Source organism: Mytilus californianus, unplaced genomic scaffold (genome assembly GCF_021869535.1).
Source record: "Mytilus californianus isolate M0D057914Y unplaced genomic scaffold, xbMytCali1.0.p SCAF_3, whole genome shotgun sequence".
Lineage (NCBI taxonomy): Eukaryota > Metazoa > Mollusca > Bivalvia > Mytilida > Mytilidae > Mytilus > Mytilus californianus.
This window is the reverse complement of record NW_026262679.1, coordinates 97732841-97749214: the sequence shown is the minus strand read 5'-3', so window position 1 is coordinate 97749214 and position 16374 is coordinate 97732841. Positions and strand designations below refer to the sequence as shown.

At 30.5% G+C, this 16374-nt stretch overlaps 1 protein-coding gene across 2 annotated transcripts in view; it reads right to left on the bottom strand.

Annotated features, from left to right (window-relative positions):
* The window catches only part of LOC127733300 (cytosolic purine 5'-nucleotidase-like), a 108839-nt gene that overhangs the window by 86173 nt on the left and 6292 nt on the right, over positions 1-16374 (bottom strand). For both annotated transcript variants that reach the window (XR_007997069.1, XM_052242662.1), the window contains exon 3: positions 14026-14099. Coding sequence is in view for 1 of the 2 variants with exons in the window: in XM_052242662.1 (XP_052098622.1) it covers positions 14026-14099 (74 nt within the window). In the remaining variant the exon portion in view is untranslated. The remainder of the gene's footprint in view (positions 1-14025; positions 14100-16374) is intronic.

The window sequence follows — 16374 nt, the reverse complement described above, 5'->3', positions numbered from 1 at the left end:
ATGGGTGAGCATGCCAGCAAGACAGTTAGTTATAGGATGACATGACAAACAGCTATATGTTGTTCAAGATTGTGATGAAGTTCAGGATGGGGGAATAGAGGTCATTAAAAGCCCATGGTCAGTTGGATTACCAAAGAAACAATTTTTAACCTTTCTGCACCACAATACTGTGTACAATTGAAAAATTATTGATCACATTGTACACAAAATCCAAACTTACAACAAAAACAATCAAATACAACTCTTACCTAATCTTGAAATTGTAGACAACTGGCAAAAATTGATTGAAACAAGTTGAAGGTACCAATTTGTTTTCTAAAAATAACTACATAGCTTAATAGATATTATTTGACCTATAATGGTTTACTTTTATAAATTTTGACTTGGATGGAGAGTTGTCTCATTGGCACTCATACCACATCTTCTTATATCCAATTATAATTATTCATACACTGTAAATAAATATATCAAATCACTTTTTTTAGAGATCAGGTTTTGATCTTAGTATATGTTTACCGGTAATGTTGAATGGAATTTGTTTTGCCAACAGTAGTTAGAAACCAAGACTTCACTTGTAAAACAGCAAACACTACAAAAGAAGTCAAAGTGATGAGTTTTGTTCTGTGAATAACATCCCCTAGAACGAATGTCATTTTTTGTTGCTATTTTTCTTTTATTAAAGAATTAAGTGTTGCTAAAAGAATATACAAGGGTTTATTTCCAAGAACAACTCTCTCTGATTCTTTTGACTCTTTGATCAGTGATATTGCTTTACGTATCCCATCTTTATAACTTTAATTTGCTTTGTGGTTGCAAACATATGAAAAACAGCATTTTTGTTTGAACATAATGCTCTTTTTATAAAGCCTTTCAGAAAGAAGAGATGTTTTATTATTCAACTTTGTTCATATTGATTTCCTGTTTTATACTTTTATTACATTTGCAGTAAGGGTCAGTTTAATAGATTTTAAGAATTCTTTCTCCACAATATGAACACCATCCATACCTTTCAGCTTGCAAATCTTAGAAAGAATCTTTTCTATTCGGTCATCAAAAACATCAAGGTGCATTCATCCTTTTATATTATCAATAAATGTCAATTTTAGAGTCCTTAATTGTCAAAATATCTATCACATGAAAGGAGCACAAAAAACTATTTTAATATCACATCAATTTTAACATGTGAAATTACTTCCTAGTGCATTTTGTGGTCTAAACAGTAAGACTGTCTGCTGAAGATCTTTCACTGGATGAAGGAGAACTCGCATGCGCCAAAAATAAAAATAATGGAAACAATTGCTTTTTTTCTCTCAAAAAGCTAACTTAATGATATAGTCCATTGATTATAATAAGAGGGCCATAATTTATTTCATAACAGGGCTATTTTCATTTATATTAAGTTTCACAGTATTAGGGGACAATAGTTTAATATTCTGGGGGGGGGGGGGGGGGAGGGGGAGGGGGGCAGGAGGATGTTTTGTGGATTGACTGTTCATTTTCATCTGTTGCTTCACTTTTTTTACCATATATATATATATATATATATATACCAGGATGTTTTTTATCAAAATCCTCCCCTGCCCCCATATGGATATCTGTAAAATTGTTGGAAGATCTTTAAACTATATTATAGAAACTTTCATAATATTCCACTTTCAGTAAGTTTCATCATCTTTCTGATGTTGATACAATACAGAGAAATTGGCAATACCTCTTTCCAGTGGATGACTGACATTTGAAAGTTAATCGGTACTGTAATGTATGTAAATTTTTAGGTCTAAAATGAATAATGTCTATTGCATGTTAATAATATTTTATATTGATAAATGCACTACAAGTATTATTATCTTAGATTGAGGTCAAACTCACAACATGGTTAAAACACTGAAAATAGCTGAAACACAACATACATTCATACTCTGACAAGTCACATTTGAAATTTTCAGCTGAATGAATTAATGCAAATATTTATCTTATGCAACAAGAATCAATGAATTTGCCAGTGCAGTTAACCTCAGGATTATGCAGGACCACCACTTTATTGGCATGATTTTTTTATTCTTTGAAAAAATATTAGAATTAAGAGATTTAGATTAAACAAATGTTAACTGGAAACAATAATCCTCAAAGATACAGTTGTTCAGTGCACTTCAAGGTAAAGATTTCTATTTGAAGACTGAAATAACGTCATTACAACATCATTACAACATACGTTTCAAGTCATTATACAACTTGATCTTTTACATGAATTGAGAATTTTGACAATCCTTAATAGCCATTATAATTGCTCAAGTCATGTGCTGAGTGCATCCCATGATACTTCACAAAACTAAAACCTATAATACTTTAAAAATAAATTTCCTCCCCCAGATCTTAACTGACTTAATTCTGGTGCAGTTGTTATACTCTCATTTATTATATTAATTTATGAGTTTATACTTTTCCACTGAAACCATGCTGAATGGGCAAACTGCCTAAGAGGGAGAAAGTTTTATTCCAACTCTGTAAATCATTCTATACGTGCCTCTCCCCAACCAAAAACCTGTAATCTGGTGGTTGTTGTTGGTTGGTGTCTGCCATAATTGTTTTTCTTTTATCGTTATAAATAGTATTAATATGTCCGTTGGTTTTCTCTTTTGAATTGTTTCACATATTGTCATACAAGGGCATTTTATATTTCTAAATGGAATAGGAACTGCTTATTTTTGAAGGTTGTACGGTAATCTGTAATTTTTTTACATCTTTGTCCTCTAGTCTTTAATGGAGGTACAAGTGCCGTCTAACTGGCGATCATACCACATCTCCATATTTGTATTTATAACTTACAAGGGACATAACCAGGGTACTGTCACAATGATAGTTTGTGAAATATAATATCAACTATTATCACATATTTGTTACGAAAAAACATTGGGTTTTGCATATGTAATAACCGCACAATTGTCCTACTCATATTGCTGCCTGTGGCAAAAAAGTGGTTATTGGTTATTGTGCCCCGGTTCCAAATGACAAGACGTCATTGCGTTATTAACGTCAATGGCGAACAATGATGGTGTTAGTATTGAAAATTACGAGAATTATGCTACAATGGCCACTAGTAACAATGTCCAACCAATTATTATCGATTTAGGCCAAGTTATGTCAAATTCTCGCTTTTGTGTCATACCATATTCAAAAATAAGGGGAATGTTACAATAAATTTGTATGCAGTATATATTAATCAAAGTACTGAAGTACTGAACATCGGATGACCGCAGGTTCTTGTGGATGGTCAAAAGCACATGTCACAGAAATAGATCACATCTCTATACCTGAAACTGAGGTTAATTTACAGAGATATATCTTTTTCTGATACAAGTTCGTGCATGGATGATGAATAAATGACAGGAAATTCAACCACACCGTAATAACTATTATATTGTAGTGATACAAATCAGTATACCTGGGACTATTATACTAATATGATAATAGTGTCAGAGTATACACGTCTGGTTTGTTGTTATATATTATATTAATATTACGGTTGCATGTATATATAATTTTCATCTATTTATATATCATTCTATTCTACTATTCTAATTATAGTGCAGTGCAAGTGCATGGTGGACACTCTTCTGTAAAAAAATCGATTTTTCTAAAAGATTGGATATGAGAAGCCATTCATATTTTCCCGCAAAACATTAACAGAGTTATCGGTCCTTGCTGGGAGTGTCGCAAAACGTTCTTGAGATATTCTTCCGTAAGCTTTAACACAATTTTTCGGTACGTGTGCATTTATATCATCAATGATTTTTTACTTTTATATATATATAACTAACGACAACACATTTTCATATTATTAATTTGTGTTTTAATAAAAATATTTATAGGAGTATTCATTGAAAAAATGAATTTGAAACAAGCGATAAGTAATGTTATTTTGCACTAGATAAGTGACCGCGGATCTATAATTTTTATAGATCAGTTGAAAACCCAAAACTAATTTGCATAATGGATATTTAGGCGATAGCAATACATCGATATGACCTCACGGTCATCGCGATGTAAAAATTAATGGAATATGTGATAAAATCTTTTTAGATTTTACCTGTTGTGGTTAATTAGTTATAATTGAACGTTTTTCTCTTTCCTGTAGAACTTAAATATGTGATAAATAGATTATAACATGTCTTTTCCAAGATAATTATAGATTATAACATACCTATTTCCATATTGGCCCTGGTATCATCCCTCGACCCATATAGGCCCTCGGCTAAAGCCTCGGGCTGATATGGGGTCTCAGGATGATACCAGGGCCAATATGGAAAAGGGTATGTTAAAATCTATAATTATCTTTGTGATAAATGTTGCATTTAAAGTATTAATTGTTGATACAGAAATAAAATCACATACAAAACTGATGCTAAAATTTACAGCAAATGATATAACTTTGATATTTGACAATTCAGAATAAAACTTTATGATAATTTCATAGATGACAGTATATTTTTGTCAACATCACATATACCACTTTCTTATAAAAACAGTTGTTTGGATTATTCTCCTGATATTCTAAGGAAAAAAAAGGAGGCTGTATAAGACATTTGTTTACAATATTCTCTGGAAGGGTAAGAATTTCCTGTTTAAAATGTGGAAATTGTAGAGTAACCTGGTATTTTTAACTGTGAAGTAGTTGACATAGTAGTTTAGAAGCATTTTGCAACTTCTTAGACTAAACTTTTTGTGAGATTAATTTTTGGTGTCCCTGAATCTAATTTCCCTTAAAGATTCAATTTTTCTGACTGTAGATATTCTTAATTGTGTAATTAGCAAAAATTCTTCCCTCCCATAAATCACTCACTTTATACTAAGCGATTTTGAACTTATGTTTTCTTTTAGTCTAATGACAATATTAGTACACTGAAATAGCAATGACATTACAGTAGGGTAGACCATAGATGTACAAACTCATGGGTTTATACATCTATGGGTAGACATGCTCTCATTAGTTCAAAAGTTGGATGATATGCACAATTCTTTAATAATTAATCATTTTCTAAAACAAAACTTGATATCTGCTTTAACTTTAGTTGCAAGATCTGCATCCACAATTATTTCCCTAAATATGTTTATTTTTTTAACCCTAAGTAGGTGGAGCACTTTAAAGGATAAAAAGACCAAGATGAAATTTCTACTAGTAAGCTACATTTCCAGACATCTTTACATCTTGTCATCACGCTAATCACTCAAGCTATTGATATTGTCTACAAAACATCCATAATTTCAGTTTTTGTGAAACTAAATCACAAAACCAATCACTACATCTTTAAGATAAGGTAATTTTCATTATCTAGTTTTGACATTTCATAATTTTATCATTTGTAAAATCATATTTTGGTAATTGTTGCATAGATGACCACATAAAATAACAATACTTTGCTTTTCAAAGGATTGCATGTTATACAGAAAAATAAGCATTTATAAGTATTTGTAAACTTTTGAAAGATAACCTTTGTCACCTGAAAATAGGCGTGAATTCAGGTGCAATGAAAAATCACTGCACATCTGCTTGAAATCAACCAAAAAAATCAACTTTAAATATATCATTTAAAATAATTTTGTAAATGAATGATATAGCTAGTACAAGAGGGGCCCTTTAATTGGATTCAATAAATATTCTTAGTCTTATTCTTATTCTTAAGCAGTTTTAGATTTTTTAAATAAAATTGGGTACATACCCCTTGAACTTCAAAATTATAAATGTACTGTAGATTCATCAATATTCATTGGATACCAATTTTCATGGATTACGTGGGTACACATGAACCAAGAATAAAATCTTCAACAAAGTACAAATTTTTGAATGGCTTATATGCATACTCTGGCAAAACCACAAATACTATTTTTCCCCAATCCACCAAAATTAGTACCCACGAAAATAAATGAATCCACAGTAATTGATTTAGAGTTTGACATATTCAGACATCTGTCTTTTTTCAAGGAACATATATATTGACCTTTATAAGTCTTTTGGTTTTAAGAGTCTTATTGTGTTGCTGTCTCATTTACATATACCCTTTACCTCCTTTTATCTATCGTTCTGAACATGCATGTAATATTTGCCAGTGGACGTTAAGCAAACATCGATCAATTATTTATACAATGCGTGTACTAAAACATACAGTCATACTCTTTTACAACTTTGATTGCTTTTTCTGTAATGATTTATCTTGTCATGCAGGCATGTTGTCCAGGTGAAAAGAAACTCACCTAACAAACAAAAAATCTCATAAAGATAACACTAGCTAACGTTCATACTTTTGTAGAAAGCGATGTGTACTCTTAAAATTCCTCTGAATGATTCAGCATAGCTTTACAATTTTACTAAGATGTTTTAAGTACTTTCTGGAATATTAAAACATAGCAATTTTTAAGATAGTTGTCAAGCATGGGTTACGTGATGAAAATAATGCACAATTTAAAATTTCTTATCTACTGATTGGTTCGTCTAGTATTCTGCATAGCATAAAGTTTGTTTTTATTAGTGAAACAAAAATTTTCAATTTAAAATTTTCAAATAGTACATGTTTTAAAAACAACATTTTTGAGGGATTATTTTTTTTCCAAAACATTAAAATACCAGTAATTGCTTGTATAAAACATTTTAAGCAAACTCATTTTTTTTGTCAGAAATGAATTCTAATGACAAATTTTTGTACAAATATAAATAGATTCTTTTGAAAGTAGGCAACTTATCATCCCAATTTCACTTATAATATATAATAATAAATTCTTTATTTAAAGAGGGTAAACTCAGTTAGTTACAATAAACTAATCTTCCCTGAGGCCCTCACAAACTTGAGAATTGCCCTCTTCATTTATTTGTATTTCAATGTTTTCCTTTAATTTCTGGTCTTGATACTGGACACTTGATGCTGTCAAGATTAGAGTCAGTCAAGACTTTGCAATTTATCCCAAAACACAGAAAATAAATTTACCTCTTCTTTCAATCCCCTTCCAAGAGTTACCCATCAATGATATAACAACCAGAATCATTTCCTAAATGTGAAAGTTACAAATGCTTCTTGCTTTGCTGACAATTTTTTTCAAAACAAAAAGTTTTAAAGAAAAATTATCTCAAAGCTTGTCTGGTTAATTCAATTAATTTGCAATGATTTATGATTGCATACATATCTAAAATATGTTGTAATATTTTCACCTTTTGACATTTAAATGTATCATCTTATTCTATTACAAAAAATGTACTAATAATAATACATGTAATACATTATCATGTTTTAATGTGTACTTTTACAAATTCTCATGTTTAGAAAAAAGGAATTAATAATTTTTTTAACAAGTGAAACTGACATTGGTAGAAATTTTGATAAATGGTATACTAGTAAGGTCACTATGAATTTGTTAAATAAACCAAGCATTAATAATGCTCTCTGACGTACTCCAGTATTTAGTTCAAAGTCTGATATTTGTTATACAAGTCAGGCTTAAATAATCCCTCCTGTCGTACTCCTGTTTCGTGTTCAAAAGACAAACAGGAAGACCTTGTCATAATAACGCCATAATTTCTTGATGTTATTCAATAAAATGTTACCATCTTCATTTATCATGAGTTTACAAGGGGCTAAAAGGGGATATAATTGACAATGACTTAACTAAAGACATCATAAGAGGGTTAGCATGGGATATCCCAAATGACTATCAACTGTCAAAATTTCATAAAAATAATATTTGTTTTCTCCATTTAGTACAATGTAGCTTTAAAAAAAGCTCGATGATTGCAGTTAAAAATATTTAAGCTCATTGCACTTACATTGGCAAAAAGGGGCCATCTGACACTTGATAATAAATGCAAATCATCCACTTTTATCAATATGGCATCTCATGTTTTATCAACACTGTTCCTATAAAGAGTGGCATTATACATGCCCCAACAAACTGTCTTAAACAAGTACAATTGCTGTCCAAATGTTTACGAACATTTTTGTCTTGTCCGCTATTTGAAGTCATCACCCTTTACTATTTGTCATTTTATCAGGTTTAATGACAAGTTCTTGTGGTAATGTACTTGTCAACATGACAATTATTGCAAAAACAATAATTTTATATTTGCTTAAACAAGTGTAATAAGACTCCCACATTTTCTTTGTATATTTTGTACTTTGAAGATTTGTATTTTTGTATGTTTTAATCAATTTAAAATCATTTATGGAAACCAAACCTCAGAACATGTTATTTATGAATAATTTTTACCTTGCATACTAGTACATGTATTTGTATTTATGTGTTTAAAAACAATTGACAAATCATTAGTAAAACCAAAACCTAGGACATGGCATACACGCATTATTATTTGTATAGCTGTCTTTCAGGTATTTAAAACAATCAACAAATCATTTATGGAAACCAAAACTCAAAAAAGTTGAGATTTTAAAATTGAAATTCATGTGACGTGTGATTTGTTTACAAAATTATACTTTGCCAAAACTTAAAAATGAAAGTGCTATGCTAAAATTATGACAGAAGACTCATCATAAAGCAACACAAAGCTTATCTTTTTTTATCACATGAGTTCACCCCTGTCTTTTTTGGTGGGATACTTGTATCTCAATCTCGAGTTTTCAGTTTCATGTCTGTGAACTATGTCTTATACTATTTTGTCCACAGTGTTGTCTTGGTTTTTTCAACGGGGTCGGTAGAAGTGGATTTAAGTGACAGTGTACATGAATTTAATTTTAAACTTAAATGCCAATGTGCTACATGTACCGCTATATGGGATGTGAACTAATTTAGCATGTCTATGCAAAATTCTGTTATGAGTTATCTCCCTTTAACATACTCAAATTCATTCCTTCTATTTCAATGTATTTTCTTCAAATGTATACTTCAAATGTTTTATTCATACAGACAACACAGCCACTACAACTGACAAAGGACAGTGACTGTTTGAGGAGGTGTATTTATTTAAGTAAAGTTTTGCCAGGTGAATGTCTTAAGTTTACAGGAAATAACCTTTTCATGTTAATTAATCCTGATTATCTCAACTCTTTAGCCCTAATCCATTTCTTGATCAAAGTTAAATAAAAACTCTTCTGATAATGATAAAATAAAAAAACGTAACATTATGAACTATGAAGGAAAAACCAAGGCAGCTGGTGAAAAACAGATCAATTAATGCTGATGAAGTTGTCCATCCCAGCAAACTATAATGTAACCCCAATCATCAAATAGACATATGCTACACTTAATTAGAAAACCATTGACATTCGGCTGCTTAAAAGTTACGCATTACCTAAATATTGGTCTATATGCTGGAAAAATATACAAACAATCAAACACAAATTGAAAAACCAAACCAATTGAGAAACGATGATGATGTTGGCACCAAACTCTTTATCGATGTAACACATCATTAAAAAATAACTTCCTGTTTCTTAAATACTTCACTGCCTCATAATGAGTACAGATACACTAGTAATTAAGCAATTCTAAAGAAATCATCACAGTAAAAGAAGAAAAGAGTAGACTTTGTAAGGTTTTCCTCTTGTGGTGAAACCTTCTTAATGTATAGCCATCTGAAAATCATTTTCATTATTTTTCTTGGTTCCAAATCTGGAATTGGTGAAAATCTGAATTCTGTCCCAATTCTTCTCGTACTTAAAAACGTAGTCTATAATAGCTCTTGTAAAAAGAACATCCGGTATCTTGACTCATAGCTACTGAAAATCTCTTTAGGCCCTTACAAATACAGCTATACTTTAAAATACTAATAAATTATGAGTGTTGGGTCTAGTCACAAATTACCACTAACATTATGTGGACTACTTGTGGCTTATCAAAAATATATATGCTACAAGTAAGGATTCCCACTCAAGTCTGTCAGACTGCTATATGTTACTGTTCATAAATATTCCGGGATCATAATAATAGTATTGCAATCAATGTATTTTTACTTTATAGTGGAAAAATCCCTAATCATTTTCCACTAGTTTTTAAAAAGAATTTAATGGAAGGGGGAAATAAACAAGTATATAAACAAAAACTTGCTCTAAAAAAGTACCCTGAAAAACAACTACATTAATAATTAAATTAAATTCAAATTTATTAATATTAAGTTATTTGAAAATTGCAAATAAACTGTAAATGTGATTCTGTGTTTTAAATGTTTACAATTTATTACTGAAAATACAATAAGAAAATTACTTAATGACAAATTTATGGCATTGGACGTGTTAATGTGTTCAAATGACAGATCATAGCGAAAAATCCAGGCTATACTACTTGATCAAAACAGCTTTTAAAAACCATTATTTTTTTCTACATTAAAAAATTTTCCCAGCTTTTACAATTTGAATATAGATGTCTTTGTAATACATCATTGCATCTTCAAAAAATAACAGACGTAAAAAGTTGATGTAAAAATGATAATTAATGGCTACTTTTAATCAAACGCACCAAAACATTTGAATGCATCGTTCAAGGTGAAGTTATTTAATAATATTTCTAATAACAAATACTTCAAAACAGAATATAAAATTTCAAACAGGCTTCGAAACAGATACACAAAAGATAATCTGTCGATGGAGAGCTGTTTTTTCTGCTCTGATGATTCCGAAGAAATGACTTCCTGTAAAGTGTGAAAATATTGTTCCGACATAACAGTAAAGATTAAAAGAACACCTACACTTTAATTATTGGAAAAAAAATATTGTAAATATAAATTTAAATTTTGATGAATCACTGTAGCCCAATAAGGATTTAAAGAAAGAAGTAATTTCAAATCTGATAACCTACAACAAAAGATAGGCATTTTTAAATAGCCACAAAGACTTAACAGTACTTAAAATTCAGTAAAACCAGATTTCCCCCTCTTTTGTAAATACATGACAGGGTGTTAACTATTCAGTCAGGTCATGATATAACAGCCCAATAATTATTCTAAACTGAAGAAGGTTATGATATACTCTATCCTGAATTTATAGTAGTCTGCCAACGGAAATTATTTATTGTATTGAAAATTGTTTATTCAAAGAACATCCCCAACTAAAATTGGCTCAAATAATCAAAACCTTTTTAATTTTTAAAATTGCTGTTAAAAGGTCTATGTTGGCCATAATAGTCAAAGTACAGTCACAGATGAGAGACTTAATAAGTTTTTACGATAATGTCCTCTGAATCTTGCAAAAATGTTTAACTTCTGGAGCACCTGGGTTCACCCTGGGTTTAGTTTTCTGTGTAGTTTTTGTGGAATGCTCTATCTTTAGATTTAGGGAAAGCTTTTTATCGTGAATTGCTCAATCTCCTGTTTTCTGTGTAGTTTTTTTTAAATTGCTCAATTCTTTAGTTTGCTGTGTTATTTTTTGTAATCTTTAATTTTTCTTAGAATGTTGTCTTTTTGTCTTTTAAATCTTTTGACCATGTTGTTGTGCGTCTTTCTTCTACTTATCGGCATAGGTTTTATTGCCCTTTGGTTAATGATAATCCTCTTACTTTTTTACCAAAAAAATGCAGGGGTGGCTTCCTAATATCAGAAAAAAATCGTTTTTTGGCAGAAACATGTCAAAAATGTTTGTTAGGGTGCAAGACACTCTAATCTCAAACCTTGGGGATTCAAGCATGAAAGGTCCTATGATTCCAGAGAAAATGATTTCAACTCATTCTGTATGTGCCTGTCCCAAGTAGGAAGCCTGTAGTTCAGTGGTTGTTGTTGGTTCCTATCTATCATTGTTGTTTTTATTTTATTGTTCTGTAAATAATCAGGCCATTTGTTTCCTCGTTTGAATTGTTTTACATTTTGTCATTTCTGAGCCTTTTATAGTTTGCTATGCATTATGGGTTTGGCTAATAGTTGAAAGCTGTACAGTGACATATAGCTGCTTACATCTACTTCATTTGGTCTCTTGTGGATAGCTATCTCATTGGCAATCATATCACATCTTCTTATTGTTGTTTTAAATAGTTTTCTATGTAAGATTATTATGTCTATTGACCAGTTATTGAAGACCAGTTAAATTGTTTTCTATGTAAGATTATATGCATAGTGACCAGTTATTGACTAAGGCCAATTAAATATTGTATGGTAATATCTTGCTGTTTTAAATTCACAAATCATTATAGCTAGTTAAGTAGATATCATCTATTTATGCCAGAGAAATTTATCTGCTAAGACCCCTTAAAAAGCATTAAGAAGAATGTAAACAAGAAGTAAATTTAACAATATTCTGGAATAACATCCCTACATCCGTTCTTTTGTCATTCAAGATTTTAAAAACAACACGGAAGAAAGGTGCAATTAAATGCACTAAAATTCAGAATAAATTTTGCAACAGTGATAGCTTTTACACTTCAATATTAGGTATGTAATTACAGCTTTCCTGTAATGGGAAGGATTGAAGCTCTAGAAACTAGAGCAACACCCTGTCATCCTCAAGACAAGCACGCTTATTAGACCAATATTTAAAAGTCAGATGAGAACTTTATTTTCCTTACTGCAGCCATGTACTGACATATTACACCAACATCCTGCCTTTAGAATACACTGAAATTTAACAATAGAAGCAGGTGCAATTACGTATATATATGCAAAGTACTTTTGCAACTGTTCTATTTGTTTACACTTGAAACACCAGGGAGGTAATTGTATACCATTTTTTCAATTGAAATCTGGGTCAAAACAAATGACCCGAAGAGATTTAGAATAAATTATAGCATTTTTAGTGTATTTATATTAAATGTAACACCTGGGTTTCCCGCCTTTTTTACTACCTGAGAAATTTACCTGTAAATAAAGTTACAAGGTACCTGATTAATAATAGGCTTTCAACATTTGTCATTGAGATGGCGGATATCATATAATACCTATCTACTTATAGAGTTGTTGAGTTATTGCCCATAATCAATTTAATTCCAAAATTGTCACCACTTAGCTTGGTGTAAACAGGAAATTAGGACATTTTTATAGAGATTAGAAAGTAGTTTATTTGGGAAATGAAAAGGTACATGAACAAAGCAATAAAGTGGATTGTAAACTACTACCTGAAGGAATTTTTATAGCATCATAATTTTATAAATTGTCTATGCCCTTTTAGAAATATAGGTAAACTGTTGTATCATATGGTAAAATGTGCAATGAAATAATCAGTACTTATTTAGCAAGTACCTTTCCTTGATTGCATTAATGATGCAAATGCTGGAACTTACTATTGCAATCAAGGCTGTTTCTTTTTTAAAGATGTACTGGTAATTGGGCTCAGAATAACTTATCATAGATTACTTTGGATAAAATTTGCTATAAAAGAGCTTTGCTTTAGAAACGTGTGTCTGGCGCAAATAGAAAATTTCAATTCTGGTATCTATGATGAGTTTATTTAGATGTAGAAATCTTGTAGCATGAATTAATCCTCAATTACCCTTTTTCATCTAGCTTCTTTTCAGACTCATTAAAAATTATACCATCAAGGAAGCTCTGATTAGAAAATCAGCAAAGAAGACCACTACTAGATGTTTTTTCCCTATTATCTTTATACATGAACTTATTTAAGCAACAAGGTGGAATATACATGTACCGATATTGCTTTATGATAGGCTAATTTGAAATCAGGCACAGTTATACTTGCAGCATCCTTCTTGAAAAAAAGATTCAAAATTGCATTGATGCATATCATCCAGACAATCATGTTGAGAGGCTTAAAGGACCTACTTTTTTAAAAGAACAGATAAGTGGTCATGGCTTGACATGAGACAACAAACTCATTGTTTTGAGAAGTTTTCTTATCTTGAAAACGATAAAAAGCATTTCTTTTCTTCAGAACAGGTCAGTGCCACATACTCTCTGAAGCGATTGACTTTATCTTGATGGAAATATTTCCATATTGATGCCAAGGAGTGACAGGGACATTCAGAAAAGTGCATGTTGGAAGATTTTGATATTTTTTATCCAGTCAACGTTATGGATGAGAGGTCTTACCTGATATTACACATAAAAACCATTGAAGGAAGAATACTTGTCTTTGATTGGTAGACTTTTACCTGCTATTGTGTAATCCATGTCAAAGCCATAAAACTTCACTGTATCCAGTAATAATCCTCTGTTGACAAACACTCTGTAAAAAGGATTTACATGTGCATGAGAAACTCTGCGATCATACATGTGCGACATACTTTTTTAATATCTAGTTATCAAATATTGTAACGTTCTGTGTCGAATAATCAAGTTTATTCCATTAGATCATCTGATGTAATATGAAAATCATTTTCACAGTATGCCTATATTTGCTCAGTTATATTAATTGTTTTAAGGTGACATTTCTGCTATCACTGTTCTGATCTACAGCTGTTCCAGCACCTGATATTGACAATCAGATTTTGTAGTCGATATTTTTGTTCCTTTTATTCAATGCTAACGCAAATCTGCAGCAACAAAATTGCATGTAATTTTGAACAATTTTGTCAATTTTCACTAATTCTTTGAAGTAAATCTTGAAGAACAGACACTTTCAATCAGTTATTATTCCCTGTAAACCTCATTTGACATTTCGTAGTGAAGGGGGAACCAAAGGATTTATGACATTCTAAAGATTTTTTTTAACTAAAGATTAATGTATTGTTTCAGGTGAGGGCCAACATGGTATTTTTGAACAATATTTAATCCATTAAAGTAATTAAATCTTTAATAATCTGTTTAAATAATTTCTGTCTCAAATTTAAAATTCACCTCTGAATAAACCTTCTATTGGAGTCAATTGCATACACCCTATTAGTGGAGATATGTGCATTATATCACGATTTAAAGCAAAGGTACAAGATAAAAAGAATGTAATAAAATATTATTGTAGTCACTGTCCCTCCCAAACCTAAAAATCAATGTTCAACAAATATCAATGCTTTCAACTTAAAAATTGGTTGTATTCTGCCTGAAAGCATTTTATAACATGTATATTCAATTGTACACAACAACGTATTTATGTTTCAAATTCATCAAATATGATAAACTTAAATAGGTTAAGTATTCTCCTGAGATCCTTATAGCACCTGTTACCATGGTGCAATATCTTCTACCCTGTTGCTATCTGAATAGATTTAGTAACTAATATATGTGGTGCAATTTATTTAAGGAAAAGTGCTGTTTTAAATCCAGAAAACATTGGGGAAAACAGTGTAAATAGGTATAGCATAAAATTGACAAATTGACAAATTGACAAATCGTTTTTATTGATGTATTTCATTACGTTTGTGATATTGTAAGACTGATATTATATATATATGGCAAGCCATTTTACTATTTATTCTAACTTCAAGATATCTAATAAACTTTATAAGATATCTCATATAGTTTATAAGTTATCTTATCAATTATATGAGATATCTTATAAAGTATATGAGGTATCTTATAAACTATATAAGATATCTTATGAAATATACGAGAAATCTTATAAAGTACATAAGATATCTTATACATTTATATTATATGAGATATCTTGAAGTTAGAATAAATAGTAAAACGGCTTGCCATGCATAATCTGTTTGTCGGTTTCACAATATTCAATGCCTTTTTCTGCACATACTAACAATTTCATTGTGGTGAGTGTTTTCTTGTAGAATGCCACTAACAAACAACCATCGTTTGGCATGTATTGACTTTGTTTTATATCAATTTAAAAAATTGTGTGTTTCATAAAGGGTTCTGCTTTTAAGGGATCAAACAGTTGAAAAAACTGTTCCCCTAAATACAAAAAGTATATTGCACAACATATATAATACAGTCTCAAATCAATTTACAAGTTTTTCAGCAGTATGATTGACATGATTTGGAGATCAATTTATCCCATATAATTAACTTCCAAATCATCCGAAATGATTGTGTAGTTCTTGGTTGTATTGTAAGCTATGTGTATTTCCCCTCATAGTTGAAGACATTCAAGCAACTGTCAGAATGAAGAACGCCAATAAAAGTACTTTTCCTTAGATTATGGATATATCTTGGTTTTTCAAAAAATTATTGTCTCGTGTACATCCAACCAAATTCCTACTTATCAGATGCAACGGAATCAATGCATTTCCTACTTATATTCTTGGGAGAAATATCACAAAAAAAATTATAATTTATAATAAATATACAGCAGATTTATAAACAGATATATATATATATGTATAAAAGATAACAAAACAAAAGGACAATCGAATCAATAACAAACAGTACTATATCGAAGAATTCTTTTGTATAAAGCTGAAGATCTTGGCTGCTAGTCATAAAACTTTACTCAGTACTCAAGTACAAAATTTGTGATCTAAACACCAAATCCAGTTTTCGATTGGTTGATTTGAAAGTCTGAGTACAATAATTGTTCTCAAATTTTTATGACTGCATGTTTTATGTTG